The sequence below is a fragment of the Thalassophryne amazonica genome, chromosome 4 (assembly GCF_902500255.1).
Source record: "Thalassophryne amazonica chromosome 4, fThaAma1.1, whole genome shotgun sequence".
In the NCBI taxonomy this organism is placed as follows: Eukaryota; Metazoa; Chordata; class Actinopteri; order Batrachoidiformes; family Batrachoididae; genus Thalassophryne; species Thalassophryne amazonica.
Window position 1 is genome coordinate 132,108,712 of NC_047106.1, and position 19,625 is coordinate 132,128,336.

At 41.1% G+C, this 19,625-nt stretch overlaps 1 protein-coding gene across 3 annotated transcripts in view; it reads right to left on the minus strand.

Moving 5' to 3' along the window:
- Positions 1 to 13,870, minus strand: part of ppp1r13l (protein phosphatase 1, regulatory subunit 13 like) — a 41,893-nt gene extending 28,023 nt beyond the window's left edge. Inside the window, exons 1-4 of one of the 3 annotated variants that reach the window (XM_034168582.1) lie at positions 13,666 to 13,870; positions 13,449 to 13,567; positions 7,403 to 8,090; positions 5,027 to 5,113 (exon numbers count right to left, since the gene is read on the minus strand). In XM_034168582.1, coding sequence (XP_034024473.1) covers positions 5,027 to 5,113; positions 7,403 to 8,090; positions 13,449 to 13,567; positions 13,666 to 13,702 — 931 coding nt within the window. In that variant the 5' untranslated portion in view covers positions 13,703 to 13,870. The remainder of the gene's footprint in view (positions 1 to 5,026; positions 5,114 to 7,402; positions 8,091 to 13,448; positions 13,568 to 13,665) is intronic. The other 2 variants (XM_034168583.1, XM_034168584.1) reach the window with 2 other exon arrangements.
- Between the last annotated feature and the right edge of the window lie 5,755 nt (positions 13,871 to 19,625).

The following is a 19,625-nucleotide window of genomic DNA, read 5'->3' on the forward strand; positions in this document are numbered from 1 at the left end:
CTCAGTGCAATAGGTACTCAATGTGGCGTCTACGCTTTATAATGTCTATGCAACAGAGAGAGAGAGAGAGAAGCTATGGTACCAGCTAAAAATGAGATAAATACAACCCCTGGCAAAAATTATGGAATCACCGGCCTCGGATGATGTTCATTCAGTTGTTTAATTTTGTAGAAAAAAAGCAGATCACAGACATGACACAAAACTAAAGTCATTTCAAATGGCAACTTTCTGGCTTTAAGAAACACTATAAGAAATCAAGAAAAAAGATTGTGGCAGTCAGTAACGGTTACTTTTTAGACCAAGCAGAGGAAAAAAATATGGAATCACTCAATTCTGAGGAATAAATTATGGAATCACCCTGTAAATTTTCATCCCCCAAATTAACACCTGCATCAAATCAGATCTGCTCATTGACATTGACCCTATGCCATGACATTGACCCTATGTGTCTTTTTGCAAGGAATGTTTTTGCAGTTTTTGCTCTATGGCAAGATGCATTATCATCTTGAAAAATGATTTCATCATCCCCAAACATCCTTTCAATTGTCCAAAATATCAACATAAACTTGTGCATTTATTGATGATGTAATGACAGCCATCTCCCCAGTGCCTTTACCTGACATGCAGCCCCATATCATCAATGACTGTGGAAATTTACATGTTCTCTTCAGGCAGTCATCTTTATAAATCTCATTGGAAAGGCACCAAACAAAAGTTCCAGCATCATCACCTTGCCCAATGCAGATTCGAGATTCATCACTGAATATGACTTTCATCCAGTCATCCACAGTCCACAAATGCTTTTCCTTAGCCCATTGTAACCTTGGTTTTTTCTGTTTAGGTGTTAATGATGCCTTTCATTTAGCTTTTCTGTATGTAAATCCCATTTCCTTTAGGCGGTTTCTTACAGTTCGGTCACAGACGTTGACTCCAGTTTCCTCCCATTCGTTCCTCATTTGTTTTGTTGTACATTTTTCGATTTTTGAGACATATTGCTTTAAGTTTTCTGTCTTGACGCTTTGATGTCTTCCTTGGTCTACCAGTATGTTTGCCTTTAACAACCTTCCCATGTTGTTTGTATTTGGTCCAGAGTTTAGACACAGCTGACTGTGAACAACCAACATCTTTTGCAACATTGCGTGATGATTTACCCTCTTTTAAGAGTTTGATAATCCTCTCCTTTGTTTCAATTGACATCTCTCGTGTTGGAGCCATGATTCATGTCAGTCCACTTGGTGCAACAGCTCTCCAAGGTGTGTTCACTCCTTTTTAGATGCAGACTAACGAGCAGATCTGATATGATGCAGGTGTTAGTTTTGGGGATGAAAATTTACAGGGTGATTCCATAATTTTTTCCTCAGAATTGAGTGATTCCATATTTTTTTCCTCTGCTTGGTCTAAAAAAGTAACCGTTACTGACTGCCACAATCTTTTTTTCTTGATTTCTTATAGTGTTTCTTAAAGCCAGAAAGTTGCCATTTGAAATGACTTTAGTTTTGTGTCATGTCTGTGATCTGCTTTTTTTCTACAAAATTAAACAACTGAATGAACATCCTCCGAGGCCGGTGATTCCATAATTTTTGCCAGGGGTTGTATTAAATGATTCATTTTCCACATTTCAGTTTGGATCTGTCTTGTGCGCATGCGTGCATTTCTCCACCATTCAAGCGGCTGGCATTAATCAGCATAAGCAGAAATATGGCCAATGCATAGTTAGCACCTTTCACTAGAATTTCTAAGCTTATATAAAGTGAAATCTTGATCCAGAATCCGGCTCACCTCTAAAATTCAATGGAGCCTTCCATGCTCTAATATCTATCTGTGATGCAATTTTTTTTTACATAATCCTTCAAAGCTTATATGAAGTGAAATCTTGATCCAGAATCCAGATCAGCTCCAAAATTTAATGTAGTCTTCCATGTCCTAATATATATCTTAGTTCTATCTGTGGTGAAAATTTCGTCAAAAACAGTGCAGTAGTTTTGATGTAATCAATCAATCAATCAATTTTTTTTTATATAGCGCCAAATCACAACAAACAGTTGCCCCAAGGTGCTCTATATTGTAAGGCAAGGCCATACAATAATTATGTAAAACCCCAACGGTCAAAACGACCCCCTGTGAGCAAGCACTTGGCGACAGTGGGAAGGAAAAACTCTTTAGCAAAAAGGAAAGTTTTAAGCCTAATCTTAAAAGTAGAGAGGGTGTTTGTCTCCCTGATCTGAATTGGGAGCTGGTTCCACAGGAGAGGAGCCTGAAAGCTGAAGGCTCTGCCTCCCATTCTACTCTTACAAACCCTAGGAACTACAAGTAAGCCTGCAGTCTGAGAGCGAAGCGCTCTATTGGGGTGATATGGTACTACGAGGTCCCTAAGATAAGATGGGACCTGATTATTCAAAACCTTATAAGTAAGAAGAAGAATTTTAAATTCTATTCTAGAATTAACAGGAAGCCAATGAAGAGAGGCCAATATGGGTGAGATATGCTCTCTCCTTCTAGTCCCTGTCAGTACTCTAGCTGCAGCATTTTGAATTAACTGAAGGCCCCCGGAAGACAATTGCATAACCAGAGTTTGATTCTCGGCGGGTGTGTCGTCGAGTGGGGAAAAATGGTTAGAAATGTGAACGGGTTGGCGGTGTACACGGGGCTTCTGTTTAGAACTACGCTTCCTCCTCACAGTCACCCAGTCGGCCTGCTTTCCCGGCTGCTACTGTGCAGATTAAACAGCTAACAGATACAGAAAAACACCGCTGTGCTCCGGAACAGGAAGTGATACAATACCGCAGTGAGAGCCAACCACCAGTCCTGCTAACAGTCAGACAGACAGACAAATAAATAAATAAATGCTGATGTTTTTATTACATCCTTGGTGGATGTAAAAGTACAAAGAGTTTTTTTTGTTTTTTAAGTCACTGCAGGCACTGAAAGAAATTCACATGACTGTTGTCCGGTTCAGAAAACTCACATTTGTCCTGGAGCGCCACACAGAAAAAGAAAAGTGTTTTTTTGTTGTTGTTGTTGTTTTTTTTTTTTTTTTTTTAGTATTATTTAAAAAAAAAAGAAAGAAAGAAAAATAAATCACATGTACATAAGTATTCACAGCCTTTGCCATGAAGCACAAAATTGAGCTGAGGTGCATCCTGTTTCCACTGATCATCCTTGAGATGTTTCTACAGCTTAATTAGAGTCCACCTGTGGTAAATTCAGGTGATTGGACAGGGCACAGAAACATTTCTGCTGCTTTGAAGGTCCCAATGAGCACAGTGGCCTCCATTATCTGTAAATTGAAGTTCAGATCCACCAGGACTCTTCCAAGAGCTGGCCGCCTGTCTAAACTGAGCAATCGTGGGAGAAGGGCTTTAGTCAGGGAGGTGACCAAGAACCCGATGGTCACTCTGTCACAGATCCAGCATTCCTCTGTGGAGAGAGGAGAACCTTCCAGAAGGACAACCATCTCTGCAGCAATCCACCAATCAGGCCTGTATGGTAGAGTGGCCAGACGGAAGCCAGCCCTTCATAAAAGGCACATGGCAGCCTACCTGGAATTTGCTAAAAGGCACCTGAAGGACTCTCAGACCATGACAAACAAAATTCTCTGGTTTGATAAGACAAATATTGAACGCTTCAGTGTGAAAACCAGGCGTCATGTTTGGAGGAAACCAGGTACTATCCCTACAGTGAAGCATGGTGGTGGCAGCATCACACTGTGGGGATGTTTTTCAGCAGCAGGAACTGGGAGACTAGTCAGGATTGAGGGAAAGATGAATGCAGTAATGTACAGAGACATCCTGGACGAAAACGTGCTCCAGAGCGCTCTTGACCTCAGATTGGGGCAACGGTTCATCTTTCAGCAGGACAGTGACCCTAAGCACACAGCTGAGATATCAAAGGAGTGGCTTCAGGACATCTCTGTGAATGTCCTTGAGTGGCCCAGCCAGAGCCCAGAACTGAATCTGATTGAACATCTCTGGAGAGATCTGAAAATGGCTCTGCACTAACACTCCCCATCCAACCTGATGGAGCTTGAGAAGTGCTGCAAAGAGGAATGGACAAAACTGCCCAAAGACAGGTGCACCAAGCTTGTTCCAGAAGACTTGAGGCTGGAATTGCTCTCAAAGGTGCATCAACAAAGTATTGAGCAAAGGATGTGAATACTTATGCACATGTGTATTTGTTTGTTTTTTGAATTTGATTTTTTTAATCAATTTTCAAAAATGTCAAAAATCTTTTTTCATGTTGTCATTATGGGGTGTTGTGAACAGAATTTTGAGGGAAAACATGAATTTACCCCATTTTGGAATAAGGCTGTAAGATAAAATCTGTAAAAAGTGAAGCTCTGTGAAAACATTCTGAATGCACTGTACCTATTAATACATTAACACGTTCCATGTGAGGTGTTTTTGTTTGGTGCAATCAGGAGGTTTTTTTTTTTTTAAATGCACATGGACACAATAAATCCAAACTGAATGCACTGTACAGAAATGTGGAAAAAAAAGATTAATTTAATATCTTTGTGTCTGCTGTGATGACAGCTTGCTAGTTGATAGTACAGGTTGTCGTCCTGAAAGTAATCGGGGTGAAGATCACTCAGCGGCTTTCGCCACAGTTTTCTACTGGCTACAAAAAAAAAAAAAAAAAAAAAAATGCATTTCATGATCCACCAAGAGAAAGTAGTTACACTTGTAACAACATCATGTTATGAGCTGCTGTGGTTTGACAGGTGGTGCTGTGATGTAATGCTTTCAAAACATTCTGTATTTCTTGTGCACACAGAGATGCAAATCCAGCATTTTCAGATGTACCCACTCTGGAACCCGTTTTCATATACTGTTGTTTTCAGCCACCCAAAACACAGTTTACGTGTGGATGAAATGCCAAACTAATTAATCAACTTTTGCAGATACACCTAAATCTGTTCCCGTGAGGAGGGGGCTAAGCAATGTCCTGATTTCACACCAAAAGTAAAACTAAAGGAGGCCAAATTCTTCCACACAGCTTGAACAGAAAGTCAACCAAGTCAACCAACTTTGTGTGTGATGTGGTTTCCTCTCGTAGGCCATATCCAGGTCTGTCTCACTCCATTTGCCAGGACTCTTTTGTCGGTGCACATCATCTGGAAAATTGGATGGAAAGTATGTGTGTGAGGTTTAATGGTACCACAAACAGAAGTTGAGAAAGTAAAATAAACAGGCAACAAGAGTGGATGTATGCCCAACTGAATGAAATTTACCGTAGCGTATTGGCTCAAATATAAGACGGTCCTGATTATAAGACAGATACTGGAAAAATACTTTCTGAAGAACAATCTTCTTTTTTAAAAAGAAATTGGTTTTATTTGAAAATAATTCAAGCAAAAGCACACAGATAGAAAAACAGGCTACATTGCGTAGGGCAGAAGTGCTTAAAAAGTACTTCAATAATACAGTTGGAAACTAGGCAGACCAGTTTGCACCAGTTTGTATTACTGCACTACCTTTTGACTCTTCAGATCATCATGTTATGTCAGCCAGTCAGTTCTCCACAGACAGAATGTCCTCCACATGCTCATCACTTGTTTTGGTAATATATTTCAGGGAGCTTTTAAACTAGTAAATGCCCAAAAGGTTCTTAGAAATTCTTGTGAAGGAATGAGGGAAGTGACTAGAGATTTTAAGAGTTTTAAAAAATAATTAACCTCTTAAACCTTAGAGTCCCCAAATTTGGGGACTTGCCCTTTTTTGGAACATTTGAACACTCATAACTAACCAACGCTGACACCAACATACACTTATTAGATAGAAGTATCCACTTCAATCACATATCAACTAACCACAGCTGAAACGCCAAGCAAATAAAGACGTAAATCGGAATTCATTTTTTGAGAAAAATAAAACCTCATTTACTCCTACCAAGTATTATTTACTTTCAATTTTTTTGCATCCACAACATCCCATAGGACCTGTCTTTTAGCTGATCCAAACTTTTGCATTTTTCACCTTGTACAAGCTGATAAAAAATAAATCATAATGTATGGGTATTTGACTTGGTGAAATATAGGCTCTAGGGCTTAAGAGGTTAACTGTGTTCTTGGTCAGAAAGAAACAAAACAAGTAGATGTTCCGTAACGTCCCTGAACCACCACTGCTCATTTTAGAGTCTGGTGAGAAGTGTCTGTCTGCAGAATGTGTGAAAAGTAGAGCTCCACTTTGTCCCAGTCCAAAGACGACAACAGCAGAAGTAAAACGCACAAGACATGTTGTCATTCTACGGCTCACTTCAAAATCTCTCCTGAAGCAGTTTGAACAGGGAAAATAACATTGGCCCAATGTTGAAGTCAAATTGCAGAGGACCTGTTTTGCACCATATTGTAACATTAGGGGAGAACCTCACTTTGACATAGAAACAGCTATGGCATGACTCCTGGGAGAACTGTAGCTGTGATTTATTGTGCTATTTAGAACATTATATGCTCATTCTTGTGGTGATCTTATTAAAGTTGTGTAGATAAATGACTGCTGTGTTAAAATCCAGCATTATGCCTCTTGGTAAGAACATGTTGGTCATCTGTTGTAATTGGACACAGCAGTCTCGTTTGAGGGCGGGCACTAAAGGGGTAAAATATGACGCATATGGTGTAATTTCTCTTCTTCCAGGGAAAAAAAACACGGCATTTTTAATGATTTTTTCAGCAAATTACAAACAAAGTGAAAATGCAAAGAAAAAGTGACAATGTGGTGGGAAAGTGGACATGCGTTGCAGTTTGTTTATGACCCGGAGCACAAACATGTCAAGGTGGTTTTGCAGGCAAGAGCACGGAGCTACTCTGGTTAGCTGTGTAGGCTAACACTTACTGACACAACATTTCCCATTTGCCTTGTCTTCCCTTCTCCTCTGGGAACAAAAAAAAAAAAAACACTTTTCGCAACTGCTAAGTGATCATATCCCACGATATCACGCAGGGTTCAAACGAGACTGCGGTGCCCTATTTGTGGATAAAAGCAGAGTCAAAGACAATCATAGGGACACACTCATTTCACAGTTACTTGGTGCCACCTACTTTTTATATGACAAGTACAGTCTGCAATTATTTTTTTCGTGTTTTGGAAGATGACCCCAAGTTTTTCAGATGTATTTCCAAGAAGGAAAAAAAAAACACATTCAGGCCAATACAGCAATTACATTTTAATATATTTGTTTGAAGAGGATGAGTTGCACATTTTAAATAGCTTATTACACGTTTACACAGTATTTTTGTTTAAGTCCTGAAAGTAGGTTATTTGTTTACCTCTGTTCCTAAATGTATCTGTCTGTTACCAGAATTGATGCTACAAGGTTAAGTAGCTACGGTTAGACCAAACTTCTAAAATATGACAGAGAATTTATAGACTACCACCAAACAGCTGAATACAAGACAGTTACTCACCTGGTTGCCTGAAACCACCACTATTTCGACTGAGGGAGTTGAAAGCTGGATAATTCAAGGACAGAGGAGACGGACTTCTGTCTCGCCGTGGTGACCTGCGGCCCATCTGGCTGTTGTCATAGGGGGTTAGAAGATTGGACGATGGGTACAGTGCTGACTGAGATGAAACAGATGTAGGACTTGGAGCAGGACTAACATCCATGCAACTAATTGAACCTCGTGGGCTTTGGTCATAATGATAATTGGAAGTGCGCCTTTGGGAGCGAGGTGATAGTTGCAATGGGAACTGAGGTGAAGTGGGTGTAGCACTTGGGCTAGGACTGCTGTCCACATAACTAATCGAACCTCTTGGGCTGCGGTCATAACGAGAAGGGGAATTGCGCCTCCTGGAATGAGGGGACTGTTTAGGACTTATCTGGTCGTAATTGTAGCTGTCGGATCCAATGTGAGAGAGGGGGGAGTGTGTTCCCGTACGGATATTGGGGGATAAGAGTAAGGTAGTTGAGAACGCAGTAGGGGACACTGTATTTTTATCACTGGAGGTGACAGACTTGTAGGGACGTGATGAAGATGTGGTTGGAGAATAAGGCATGGAGCTGCCATTACTGATGGTACCTGACTCTTTTTTAGGGACAGGGCTTTTGGGGAAATCAGACTGAGGCTTCTCCCACGGGGTCAGAGAGATAGTCTGCAGAGAAAACACAACAAGATGTTACATTATTATCGCTTACTGAGGCGTTGCTGGGCCGGTAGCATAGATTTACATTTACGCTACCTGTCTACACCTGCCCGAAGTAGCAGGCGGGTATCCCAATACCCGCCTGCTGTGCATAAAATGATGACATCATAGCGCGCAGCCCAAGAATTGTCCACAGAGGAAAAGATGAAAAGGTGAGAAGTGTGTGTTGGTCCCAATATGGATATTACAGATGATTTTCTCATGGATAGTCCAACAATGAACAGCAGCCAAAGCAGCCAGCTTGATGAGGATGCCCTGGCGAATTTGGAGAGCAGCGCGCGCCAGCAAACACGACAACACTTAAAGTGTGACAACTTTTTATGTACGCGTTTGCTGAGTGTCGTGCGTTTTGAAATGAGTATCTCAGTAAGTGATAATAATGCAAATAACAAGCAGTTGTCGTGTGGTATGCATTGTCTGAGTCCCTCCGTCCATGCCCAGTCGCCCGCAATTGCTAGATATGACAGAATATCTGTCATTTTGGGCGACTGGGCCGCTTGGTACTACATTCTCTTTGAGTCAATGGAAGAAGAAATATGTGTAGTTTTTGTGTGCATGTGTCTTGTTTCCATTAATTCTGAGAAATTACTAATTCCAATGAACAGTGACTCCAGAATCAGTTAGAAATTTGTTTGCCTGTTCCTGTCTTTGCATGTGTTGTCTAGGATTCATACTCAGATCACGAGAAGCTCGGGATGCTGACCTGACCTAGATGCAGTCAGCTCACCTTCAACATGGACTATTTACACAACAGTCATATCACTGGAGATCAGACACACATCAAAAGGGTGTACTAAGAAATTAATTTAGTGTTACCAAGGTATATAAAACCTACATACATAAGCCACCTTGACACTTGCGCAAATTTAATCCCCTCACTGCTGCGCAAGTCGCTGTGCCAATGTGACCTGCTTTGTGCCACTGGATGCCGCGTTATATAAAATAATTATTTTGTAGTTTATTAATCATTTGCTCTCAGACGTTGGCTGATGAAACCACCTTTTATCGCTCCAGGAATCAGAGAAATTATCTACAGCTGCAGCTTTTCTATTGTGCTTCATGAGGTGGAGAACTCATTTGGAATCGTCTAAAAGGTAATTATTTGTAATATTTATATTGTATTGGTTTGGTAAAACAGTTGCATTGTCATTCCTTCTTAAGAATTTGATAATGTATCTGTAAAATGTTTGTCTATTGCGGATGTAACATCTCGTCATAATCGTTCAGATGTGCTGCGGCAGTGAGACGCATTGACACACAGTGTTTTTGAATAGATTGCGCAATGTTCATGACTAGTTCCCAAAATTAATGCATGCAAGAGATTTTGAACATTTCAAAATTTTCTTTGACCATTTGCACACAGCCGAGCACAGCTCATGCACAGTTTACAACGTGTTTACTCTCTGGCACACCAGAATTTGCGCCAGTGCAAAGATCAAATTCGTGCAAGTGTCAAGGGACCAAGAGTCTTCCAAGACAGAAATGTGGCTCTCTCTTAACCTGGCTATAGCACCATGGTAACTTATGCTGCAAATTTAACCTGGTCTGCTGCTGGTTATGTTCACAGTTTCAGCTTCAGTCAGCTGTTGGAACAATAAATGGAGAATTATTAGTGTTTCATCATACTTCAGTCTCTTTTCTGTTGTTTATGAATTAATAAAATATCAAATGACAAGGATCTATTTTAGCTGTTATATAAAACAATGAATGTTTTTACATTCTTTCAATGGTACGAATATTTCATGAGGTGAAGCCAGAACATACATTCCAGCTTTCACCTCTTCAAATATTCGTACCATTGAACTCATAAACATTCATTATTTGTATAATGTCACATTGTAAATTAGTAATGGTGCAACAGGTTAGGGTTACTTGTGGGATTTTGTCAAAAGTAGATATTTTTCAAATACAAAAAGTAAAAAAAAAATGTATACTTTTCACACATAATATTCAATCTATAAGAGCAGCCATGCCACCCAGTGCTGGGAGACCACTGAAGAACACCAGAAGTTGCACACAGGTTTCTCTACCTACATACAACTGGAGTTTCATCAGGAAAGAACATCCAAATCCCAATGTCAGATCTACTGTGCTGACCCTGACCCGACCCTGTTGTTTTTAGCTGTAATAACTCTTCATAGCTCTCCAGAGTCATATCCTGTTCCTCTTCACTGAAATTTGCTGTACGTGACCCGTCTATTTTTGCTAAACAACAGTCAAATTATGTGTTACACGCCCTCAATTATGGAAACACACACAGTGCCTGAAGCAGAAATCCAAGTCTGACAAATAAAGCTGACATCCACCACCGGGATACCAATTACCTCTGGTTTGTTAAACCTGTTCACACAAAGAAAGCCTGGATATACTTGCAGTCTGACCCAGATTTGTTAAGGTGCTAAATACATGAGCCCCTGTGACCGTTTGTAACCATATAAAAAAAGTTGCATGTGTATTCGGAAATCTAAAGCAAAATAAGATGAAAAACATTCAACTTTTTCAACTTTCAACTTTTAACCCGAAGGAAATTATTTTGCCAGAATACAGAAACAGTATCCAGTAAACAATGTTTTTTTGTTGTTGTTGTTTTTTTTTTTTACAAATTTACTCTGAATAACTGAATAACTCTGAATAGCTCTGTTCATTATGTATTCATCCTGCAGAAATGTGAGGAATTATACAGTTTGATTGCCACAGGTAGGAAAGACCTCCTGTGGCGTTCTGTGGTGCACCTCAGTGGTCTCAGTCTATGACTGAAGGTGCTCTGATAGGACATCAATGTGGCATGCAGGGGCTGGGAAGTGCTGTCCAGGATGCTGAGCAGCTTCCTCAGCATCCTCCTCTCTGACACCACCACAGACTAAAGCTCAACCCACGGGACACAGCCAGCTCTCCTGATGAGCTTGTTGAGTTGAGTCCAGCACCCTACAGCATAGAAGATGATGCTGGAGACCACCAAGTGATTAAACATCGGCAACATATTTCTGCAGACCCTGAAAGATCTGAGCCTTCTAAGGTAGTACAGTCAGCTCTGACCTTCTTATACACACAAGATAAAAGATTTTATTCTCAGTCACAAGCACAACAGTTACACTTTCTCAAATTCTTCATTACAGGTGGACAAATCCTAAAAAAGTACTTTCATACAGATCTCTGATCCCAAATGTGGAAAGAAAAGTTTTTTGTTCATTTTTTTTTTCCCCCTGTCTGCATATATAGTAATGTTAAATGCCACACTGGCAGAACCATTTATGTACATTAATACACATATATGCAATTTATTCTTGCAAGACAGAAGGTATGTAGTGCGTGAGTGAACGTGGTGTGTGTGTGTGTGTGTGTGTGACCCCCCCATCCGCCCTTCCCAATCAGCCTACACCTTCCTACTCAAAGCCAACCGACAACTTCTATCAGGAAGGGCCGACCCCCAAAACAACACGAAGACAAACAAGAACGAAAGACAAGTGGTGAAGGCAATGACTGAAGTGATTAGAAGTGACACATCAAGGACACAGGGCCCCAACCATACAACTTACCAGGACAACCAACCACACATGAACAAGTAGTGACAGTAACAGTCTGTTGTCTAATTAGTGAGCATCCATACTCTAATCTAGGACACCGGAGTCTTGATCCCCTTAAGAGTGCCCAAAACCAAATTCTGGTCACGGCCACAAACACACAACATCCACGCACTGAGACACAGATCACAGCTAAATATCCGATCACTACTGTGGCTGGTGTGTTGGGCCAAGACAAAAGTACAGAACCTTACCATATGACGTGAACCACCCTGGCACGTCAGAAGCCATATGGCCGACTGCACGCAACGATGAAGATGGGCCCAGAATGCAGGGCCCCAGGAGAAAAAGGGCAGCGGAAGGGCACAGGGGCCAGGAAGGGCAGCCACCAGAGCCACCGGGGCAGCACAACGAACCACCAGGGGAATGGCCCGGCTGCACCAGAATGTACCCCCCATACCCAAGGGAAGCACATAGGGCGCTGGCATGGGCCCACCAAAAGGGGGCCCCAGACCCACACCACCTGGACCACAGCCCCCAAAGGGAGGAGCAAGAGGCGGCAGGGATGGGGGGCAAAGGAGCCGCAGCCACCAAACCCAAAGTATGGGCAGGGACCACTGAGCCACACGAGGGTGGGGCCTGGCCCCCAAACAAGAGGCGAGACCCAACCCCCCGGACCAGGAAGCACACGAGGTCCCCCCAACGCCCAAGACCTCCCCATCAGCCAGACCTCCCCAAGCTCCCCCCAGCTCCCAGTCCATCCCCCCACCCCAGACACCAAGCCCAAGATTGGGCGATCGCCCAAGTGAGAGAGCGGGGCAACACCCCACGCCACGGAGACCACAGCTCCCCAACCCCCAGCAGCTGTCCACCCCCCAGTGCAGATCATGCAGATCTCTGATCCCAAATGCGGAAACAAAAATCTGATTTGGTGTGTTCATATGAAACAAGAGGATGAAATCTGTCATATGGAGGCAAAATATATCTATACAGAGTCACATGTCACTTCAGCTGATCATGTATTGAAGGATTATTAACCGAGAGAGAGGTCTGTACGGGGAAATATCAGGCCGAGGTGCTGATAGTGCGAAAAACACTGAGGTCTGACATCGCCATACAGACCAGGCAAGCAAGGTTAATAATTTGTTTATTATATGGCAACGCAAACTTACAGTGTCACCTGAATACGCTGCGGATGGTGTTGGGCTCGTTCACTTTCTTCACCTCCATAAAGAACGTGCTAACAGATGGTCCGGTCGCTAGCTGGTTAGCTTTCAATCTATGTGTTTTGTCCGATGCTGTTTAGATATTTATGTAATATGTTCATGTCTGACTTGGTTTTCTAATCCTATTTTTAGCTTCCTGGTTTGCAACGAAAATACACGTTGTGGACAGGTAACCATCCAATATGGGAAAATATCTGACCAGTAATCAGCCAATCAGAAAGCGCATAGCATTGCAGCCATGTAATAAGTTACTTTATTCCCCCATCCACCGTGGCATTAAAAGAAAAGAATTGAATTAAATTTAAATGTGCTCACTGAGTTTAATAATACTATTACAGTAAAACAAATGGGTTCTGTAGAAGCAATGACTGATTTCAAATTCAGGATGGAGGAACAGAAAGAAAGTTTGAGAACTAATTGTGTGTGTGGTGTGTGTGTGTGTGTGTGTGTGTGTGTGTGTGTGTGTGTGTGTGTGTGTGTGTGTGGTGTGTGTGTGTGTGTGTGTGTGTGTGTGTTGTGTGTGTGTGTGTGTGTGTGTGTGTGTGTGTGTGCGTGTGTACCTCAGAAGCAGCCTTTTTGTTGTTGGAGGACGAGGCCTCCGTCAGCAGAGAGTTGAACTCTCTGGACAGCTCATCTGCTGTGGCCAGTGATGCGTTCAGGTCATCGTTTATGCTCTGGACTAAATATACATCACACAAGCATAACAGATGATTAAAGAACAAATAATCACCATGTGCACAAAGACACAACTTCAAGAGTGAGCTGTGGTGCACTCACAAAGCATGCTGCTGCCAAGACTCGTCTGAGAACTCATGTCTTCAAGGAATCAGCGTTTTGCTCCTGAAAGAAGGAAGACCTCAAAGCCGTTAGCACACAACCTTTGTCTTCAGCACTTTAGACAGTTTTACGAGTTTCTGCACGTTACTGAGTCACTGCCATAAAGCGACTGGGGCCTCTGGGTTCTTTTCATTCCAGTTGATGCAGCCTTCACGGTGAAACCAACTGATGTCTTCAAATTACCATCACTCCTCCCCGTCCCTCCTTCTGCTGGCCTCCTGCCTTCAGGTTCTATGTGATGGCATTTTGGGATTACGTAACATGAACGACCTGCATGTCTGAACAAGCAACAGTTTCTTCATACGTTGGTAACAGCCTGATCAAATATAATCCATGCAAAAGAGAAAGGGTTTGTGCAGCCGGTCGTGATTTATTTGGGCAGGGTCAACCCTTAACACGGACTCTGTGGCACTGGGTGTTCCAGTTTAAAATCATGTATGACTGGTCGGTTTGCACAACAATTTCAGACAGACGGGTGCAGTGCATGGGCCAGCCAAGAAGATGAGAGATTATTGTAACGCTCACCCACAGCCACGAACCATTTCCACTGACTGACTGACATATTCATTCTCTGTACTCACTCCAATCAAGGGTCGGGGTGGGGGGTCATAAGGCTAGAGACAGGATACGACCTGGACAAGAGGCCAGTCTACCTGACTGGCCTCTTGGTGCATCTGGAAAGTATTCACAGCCCTTCACTTTTTCCACATTTTTTTATGTTACAACCTTATTGCAAAATGGATGAAATTAATTTTTCCCCCTCAAAATTCTACTCACAACACCCCATAATGACAACATGAAGTGCTGTGAATACATTCAATCAATCAATCAATCAATTTTTTTTTTATATAGCGCCAAATCACAACAAACAGTTGCCCCAAGGCGCTTTATATTGTAAGGCAAGGCCATACAATAATTATGTAAAACCCCAACGGTCAAAACGACCCCTGTGAGCAAGCACTTGGCTACAGTGGGAAGGAAAAACTCCCTTTTAACAGGAAGAAACCTCCAGCAGAACCAGGCTCAGGGAGGGGCAGTCTTCTGCTGGGACTGGTTGGGGCTGAGGGAGAGAACCAGGAAAAAGACATGCTGTGGAGGGGAGCAGAGATCGATCACTAATGATTAAATGCAGAGTGGTGCATACAGAGCAAAAAGAGAAAGAAACAGTGCATCATGGGAACCCCCCAGCAGTCTACGTCTATAGCAGCATAACTAAGGGATGGTTCAGGGTCACCTGATCCAGCCCTAACTATAAGCTTTAGCAAAAAGGAAAGTTTTAAGCCTAATCTTAAAAGTAGAGAGGGTGTCTGTCTCCCTGATCTGAATTGGGAGCTGGTTCCACAGGAGAGGAGCCTGAAAACTGAAGGCTCTGCCTCCCATTCTACTCTTACAAACCCTAGGAACTACAAGTAAGCCTGCAGTCTGAGAGCGAAGCGCTCTATTGGGGTGATATGGTACTACGAGGTCCCTAAGATAAGATGGGACCTGATTATTCAAAACCTTATAAGTAAGAAGAAGAATTTTAAATTCTATTCTAGAATTAACAGGAAGCCAATGAAGAGAGGCCAGTATGGGTGAGATATGCTCTCTCCTTCTAGTCCCCGTTAGTACTCTAGCTGCAGCATTTAGAAATAACTGAAGGCTTTTTAGGGAACTTTTAGGACAACCTGATAATAATGAATTACAATAGTCCAGCCTAGAGGAAATAAATGCATGAATTAGTTTTTCAGCATCACTCTGAGACAAGACCTTTCTAATTTTAGAGATATTGCGTAAATGCAAAAAAGCACTCCTACATATTTGTTTAATATGCACTTTGAATGACATATCCTGATCAAAAATGACTCCAAGATTTCTCACAGTATTACTAGCGGTCAGGGTAATGCCATCCACAGTAAGGATCTGGTTAGACACCATGTTTCTAAGATTTGTGGGGCCAAGTACAATAACTTCAGTTTTATCTGAGTTTAAAAGCAGGAAATTAGAGGTCATCCATGTCTTTATGTCTGTAAGACAATCCTGCAGTTTAGCTAATTGGTGTGTGTCCTCTGGCTTCATGGATAGATAAAGCTGGGTATCATCTGCGTAACAATGAAAATTTAAGCAATACTGTCTAATAATACTGCCTAAGGGAAGCATGTATAAAGTGAATAAAATTGGTCCTAGCACAGAACCTTGTGGAACTCCATAATTAACCTTAGTCTGTGAAGAAGATTTCCCATTTACATGAACAAATTGTAATCTATTAGATACATATGATTCAAACCACCGCAGCGCAGTGCCTTTAATACCTATGGCATGCTCTAATCTCTGTAATACAATTTTATGGTCAACAGTATCAAAAGCAGCACTGAGGTCTAACAGAACAAGCACAGAGATGAGTCCACTGTCCGAGGCCATAAGAAGATCATTTGTAACCTTCACTAATGCTGTTTCTGTACTATGATGAATTCTAAAACCTGACTGAAACTCTTCAAATAGACCATTCCTCTGCAGATGATCAGTTAGCTGTTTTACAACTACCCTTTCAAGAATTTTTGAGAGAAAAGGAAGGTTGGAGATTGGCCTATAATTAGCTAAGATAGCTGGGTCAAGTGATGGCTTTTTAAGTAATGGTTTAATTACTGCCACCTTAAAAGCCTGTGGTACATAGCCAACTAACAAAGATAGATTGATCATATTTAAGATCGAAGCATTAAATAATGGTAGGGATTCCTTGAGCAGCCTGGTAGGAATGGGGTCTAATAAACATGTTGATGGTTTGGATGAAGTAACTAATGAAAATAACTCAGACAGAACAATCGGAGAGAAAGAGTCTAACCAAATACCGGCATCACTGAAAGCAGCCAAAGATAACGATACGTCTTTGGGATGGTTATGAGTAATTCTTTCTCTAATAGTTCAAATTTTGTTAGCAAAGAAAGTCATGAAGTCATTACTAGTTAAAGTTAATGGAATACTCAGCTCAATAGAGCTCTGACTCTTTGTCAGCCTGGCTACAGTGCTGAAAAGAAACCTGGGGTTGTTCTTATTTTCTTCAATTAGTGATGAGTAGAAAGATGTCCTAGCTTTACGGAGGGCTTTTTTATAGAGCAACAGACTCTTTTTCCAGGCTAAGTGAAGATCTTCTAAATTAGTGAGATGATCTTCTAGATCTAGATTAGTGAGATTAGTGAGATTCCTCTCCAATTTACGGGTTCTCTGCTTTAAGCTACGAGTTTGTGAGTTATACCACAGAGTCAGGCACTTCTGATTTAAAGCTCTCTTTTTCAGAGGAGCTACAGCATCCAAAGTTGTCTTCAATGAGGATGTAAAACTATTGACGAGATACTCTATCTCACTTACAGAGTTTAGGTAGCTACTCTGCACTGTGTTGGTATATGGCATTAGAGAACATAAAGAAGGAATCATATCCTTAAACCTAGTTACAGCGCTTTCTGAAAGACTTCTAGTGTAATGAAACTTATTCCCCACTGCTGGGTAAAATCAGAGTAAATGTAAATGTTATTAAGAAATGATCAGACAGAAGGGAGTTTTCAGGGAATACTGTTAAGTCCTCTATTTCCATACCATAAGTCAGAACAAGATCTAAGATATGATTAAAGTGGTGGGTGGACTCATTTACATTTTGAGCAAAGCCAATAGAGTCTAATAATAGATTAAATGCAGTGTTGAGGCTGTCATTCTCAGCATCTGTGTGGATGTTAAAATCGCCCACTATAATTATCTTATCTGAGCTAAGCACTAAGTCAGACAAAAGGTCTGAAAATTCACAGAGAAACTCACAGTAACAACCAGGTGGACGATAGATAATAACAAATAAAACTGGTTTTTGGGACTTCCAATTTGGATGGACAAGACTAAGAGTCAAGCTTTCAAATGAATTAAAGCTCTGTCTGGGTTTTTGATTAATTAATAAGCTGGAATGGAAGATTGCTGCTAATCCTCCGCCTCGGCCCGTGCTACGAGCATTCTGACAGTTAGTGTGACTCGGGGGTGTTGACTCATTTAAACTAACATATTCATCCTGCTGTAACCAGGTTTCTGTAAGGCAGAATAAATCAATATGTTGATCAATTATTATATCATTTACCTACAGGGACTTAGAAGAGAGAGACCTAATGTTTAATAGACCACATTTAACTGTTTTAGTCTGTGGTGCAGTTGAAGGTGCTATATTATTTTTTTTTTTGAATTTTTATGCTTAAATAGATTTTGCTGGTTATTGGTGGTCTGGGAGCAGGCACCGTCTCTACGGGGATGGGGTAATGAGGGGATGGCAGGGGGAGAGAAGCTGCAGAGAGGTGTGTAAGACTACAACTCTGCTTCCTGGTCCCAACCCTGGATAGTCACGGTTTGGAGGATTTAAGAAAATTGGCCAGATTTCTAGAAATGAGAGCTGCTCCATCCAAAGTGGGATGGATGCCGTCTCTCCTAACAAGACCAGGTTTTCCCCAGAAGCTTTGCCAATTATCTATGAAGCCCACCTCATTTTTTGGACACCACTCAGACAGCCAGCAATTCAAGGAGAACATGCGGCTAAACATGTCACTCCCGGTCCGATTGGGGAGGGGCCCAGAGAAAACAACAGAGTCCGACATTGTTTTTGCAAAGTTACACACCGATTTAATGTTAATTTTTGTGACCTCCGATTGGCGTAACCGGGTGTCATTCCAGATGCACTGTGAATAATCAAAAATTAATGAATCCAGAATTTTGATTTATTAATATTATTTATTTGTGTTTTGATTTTTGAAGTCACTTATTAAAGTCATTTGTCATGAAGAAATGTCAAATTTTAACTCGTGAAATGTGAGCATTTCTGTTTGTGTAAACACCTTTTAAATGCTTGCACACAAAATGAGAACTGGTTTAAATGGCTTTGAAGTTACTTCAAATGTGACCTGACCCATGCGTTTCCGGGGTGTGCACACTAACATCAGTAAGATGTCATGTAAATCAGTTCAGAGGTGTTTATCTGGTTGCAAAAAGAGCATTTTTAGATTTACAAGTGTTTACAAAATACATGAAATATATTCAATTTATACAGAAATAAAAGGTTTCGGAGCGTTTAACACCATCTTGGATTATTTTGTTTGAACAAGAACCCAGCTGACGTCACACTGCCTTTCTTTACTCTGATTGGCAGTTGTCTTTCCCAGCATGCAGATTGGGGGAAGCCCCCACATGATCTACGATGTCTCTACCAAATGTAGGCCATATGCACACAAGTACATTACAATTAAATGTATTACATTTTATAGAAAATTAACCTTCTAAATATAAAACAAAAACTTAAAATAATAGATACTCCATCATTTCATCTGCTTAGCAGTAATTTATTAATTTTCAGAGTATTTGTCAAAAGCCATGGCAGGCCAAAACATAGACCACAGGTTCCATGTTGTGTAGCCTTCATTGAGAGCGATAGCAAGAAAGAAGATAATCACAAAAGTCCAATTATCTCCACTCGAACATAGTAGACCAGTATTATCTTTCTTCATACATATCTTCACTGTGTGACATTTCATTGAAACGGTCTAGGAGGAGCTGTGATTAAAGTACTCATGGACAGACAGATATACAAGATCATCCCAAAAGAACCCCTGCATCCCCCACCTCAACCACCACTAAAAAAAATAATAATTATTATTATTATTATTTGCAGTAGGTAGAATCAGGATATTGGGCTGTATACAGCAATTAAAGTGCATTATTTATACATAGGGTGTTTTTAACAGATGCAATAAGCATGTATGTATGTATTACATAGATGGTTCAGTCTTACATGGCTCTTGTATTTCATAGTAGAATATTTATTAAAAATAAAACAGTTCTTCATATATGGTTCAATGTTTTAACTTTTTGGTTTTGGTAAACTTAAATGCCATCCTAAAATA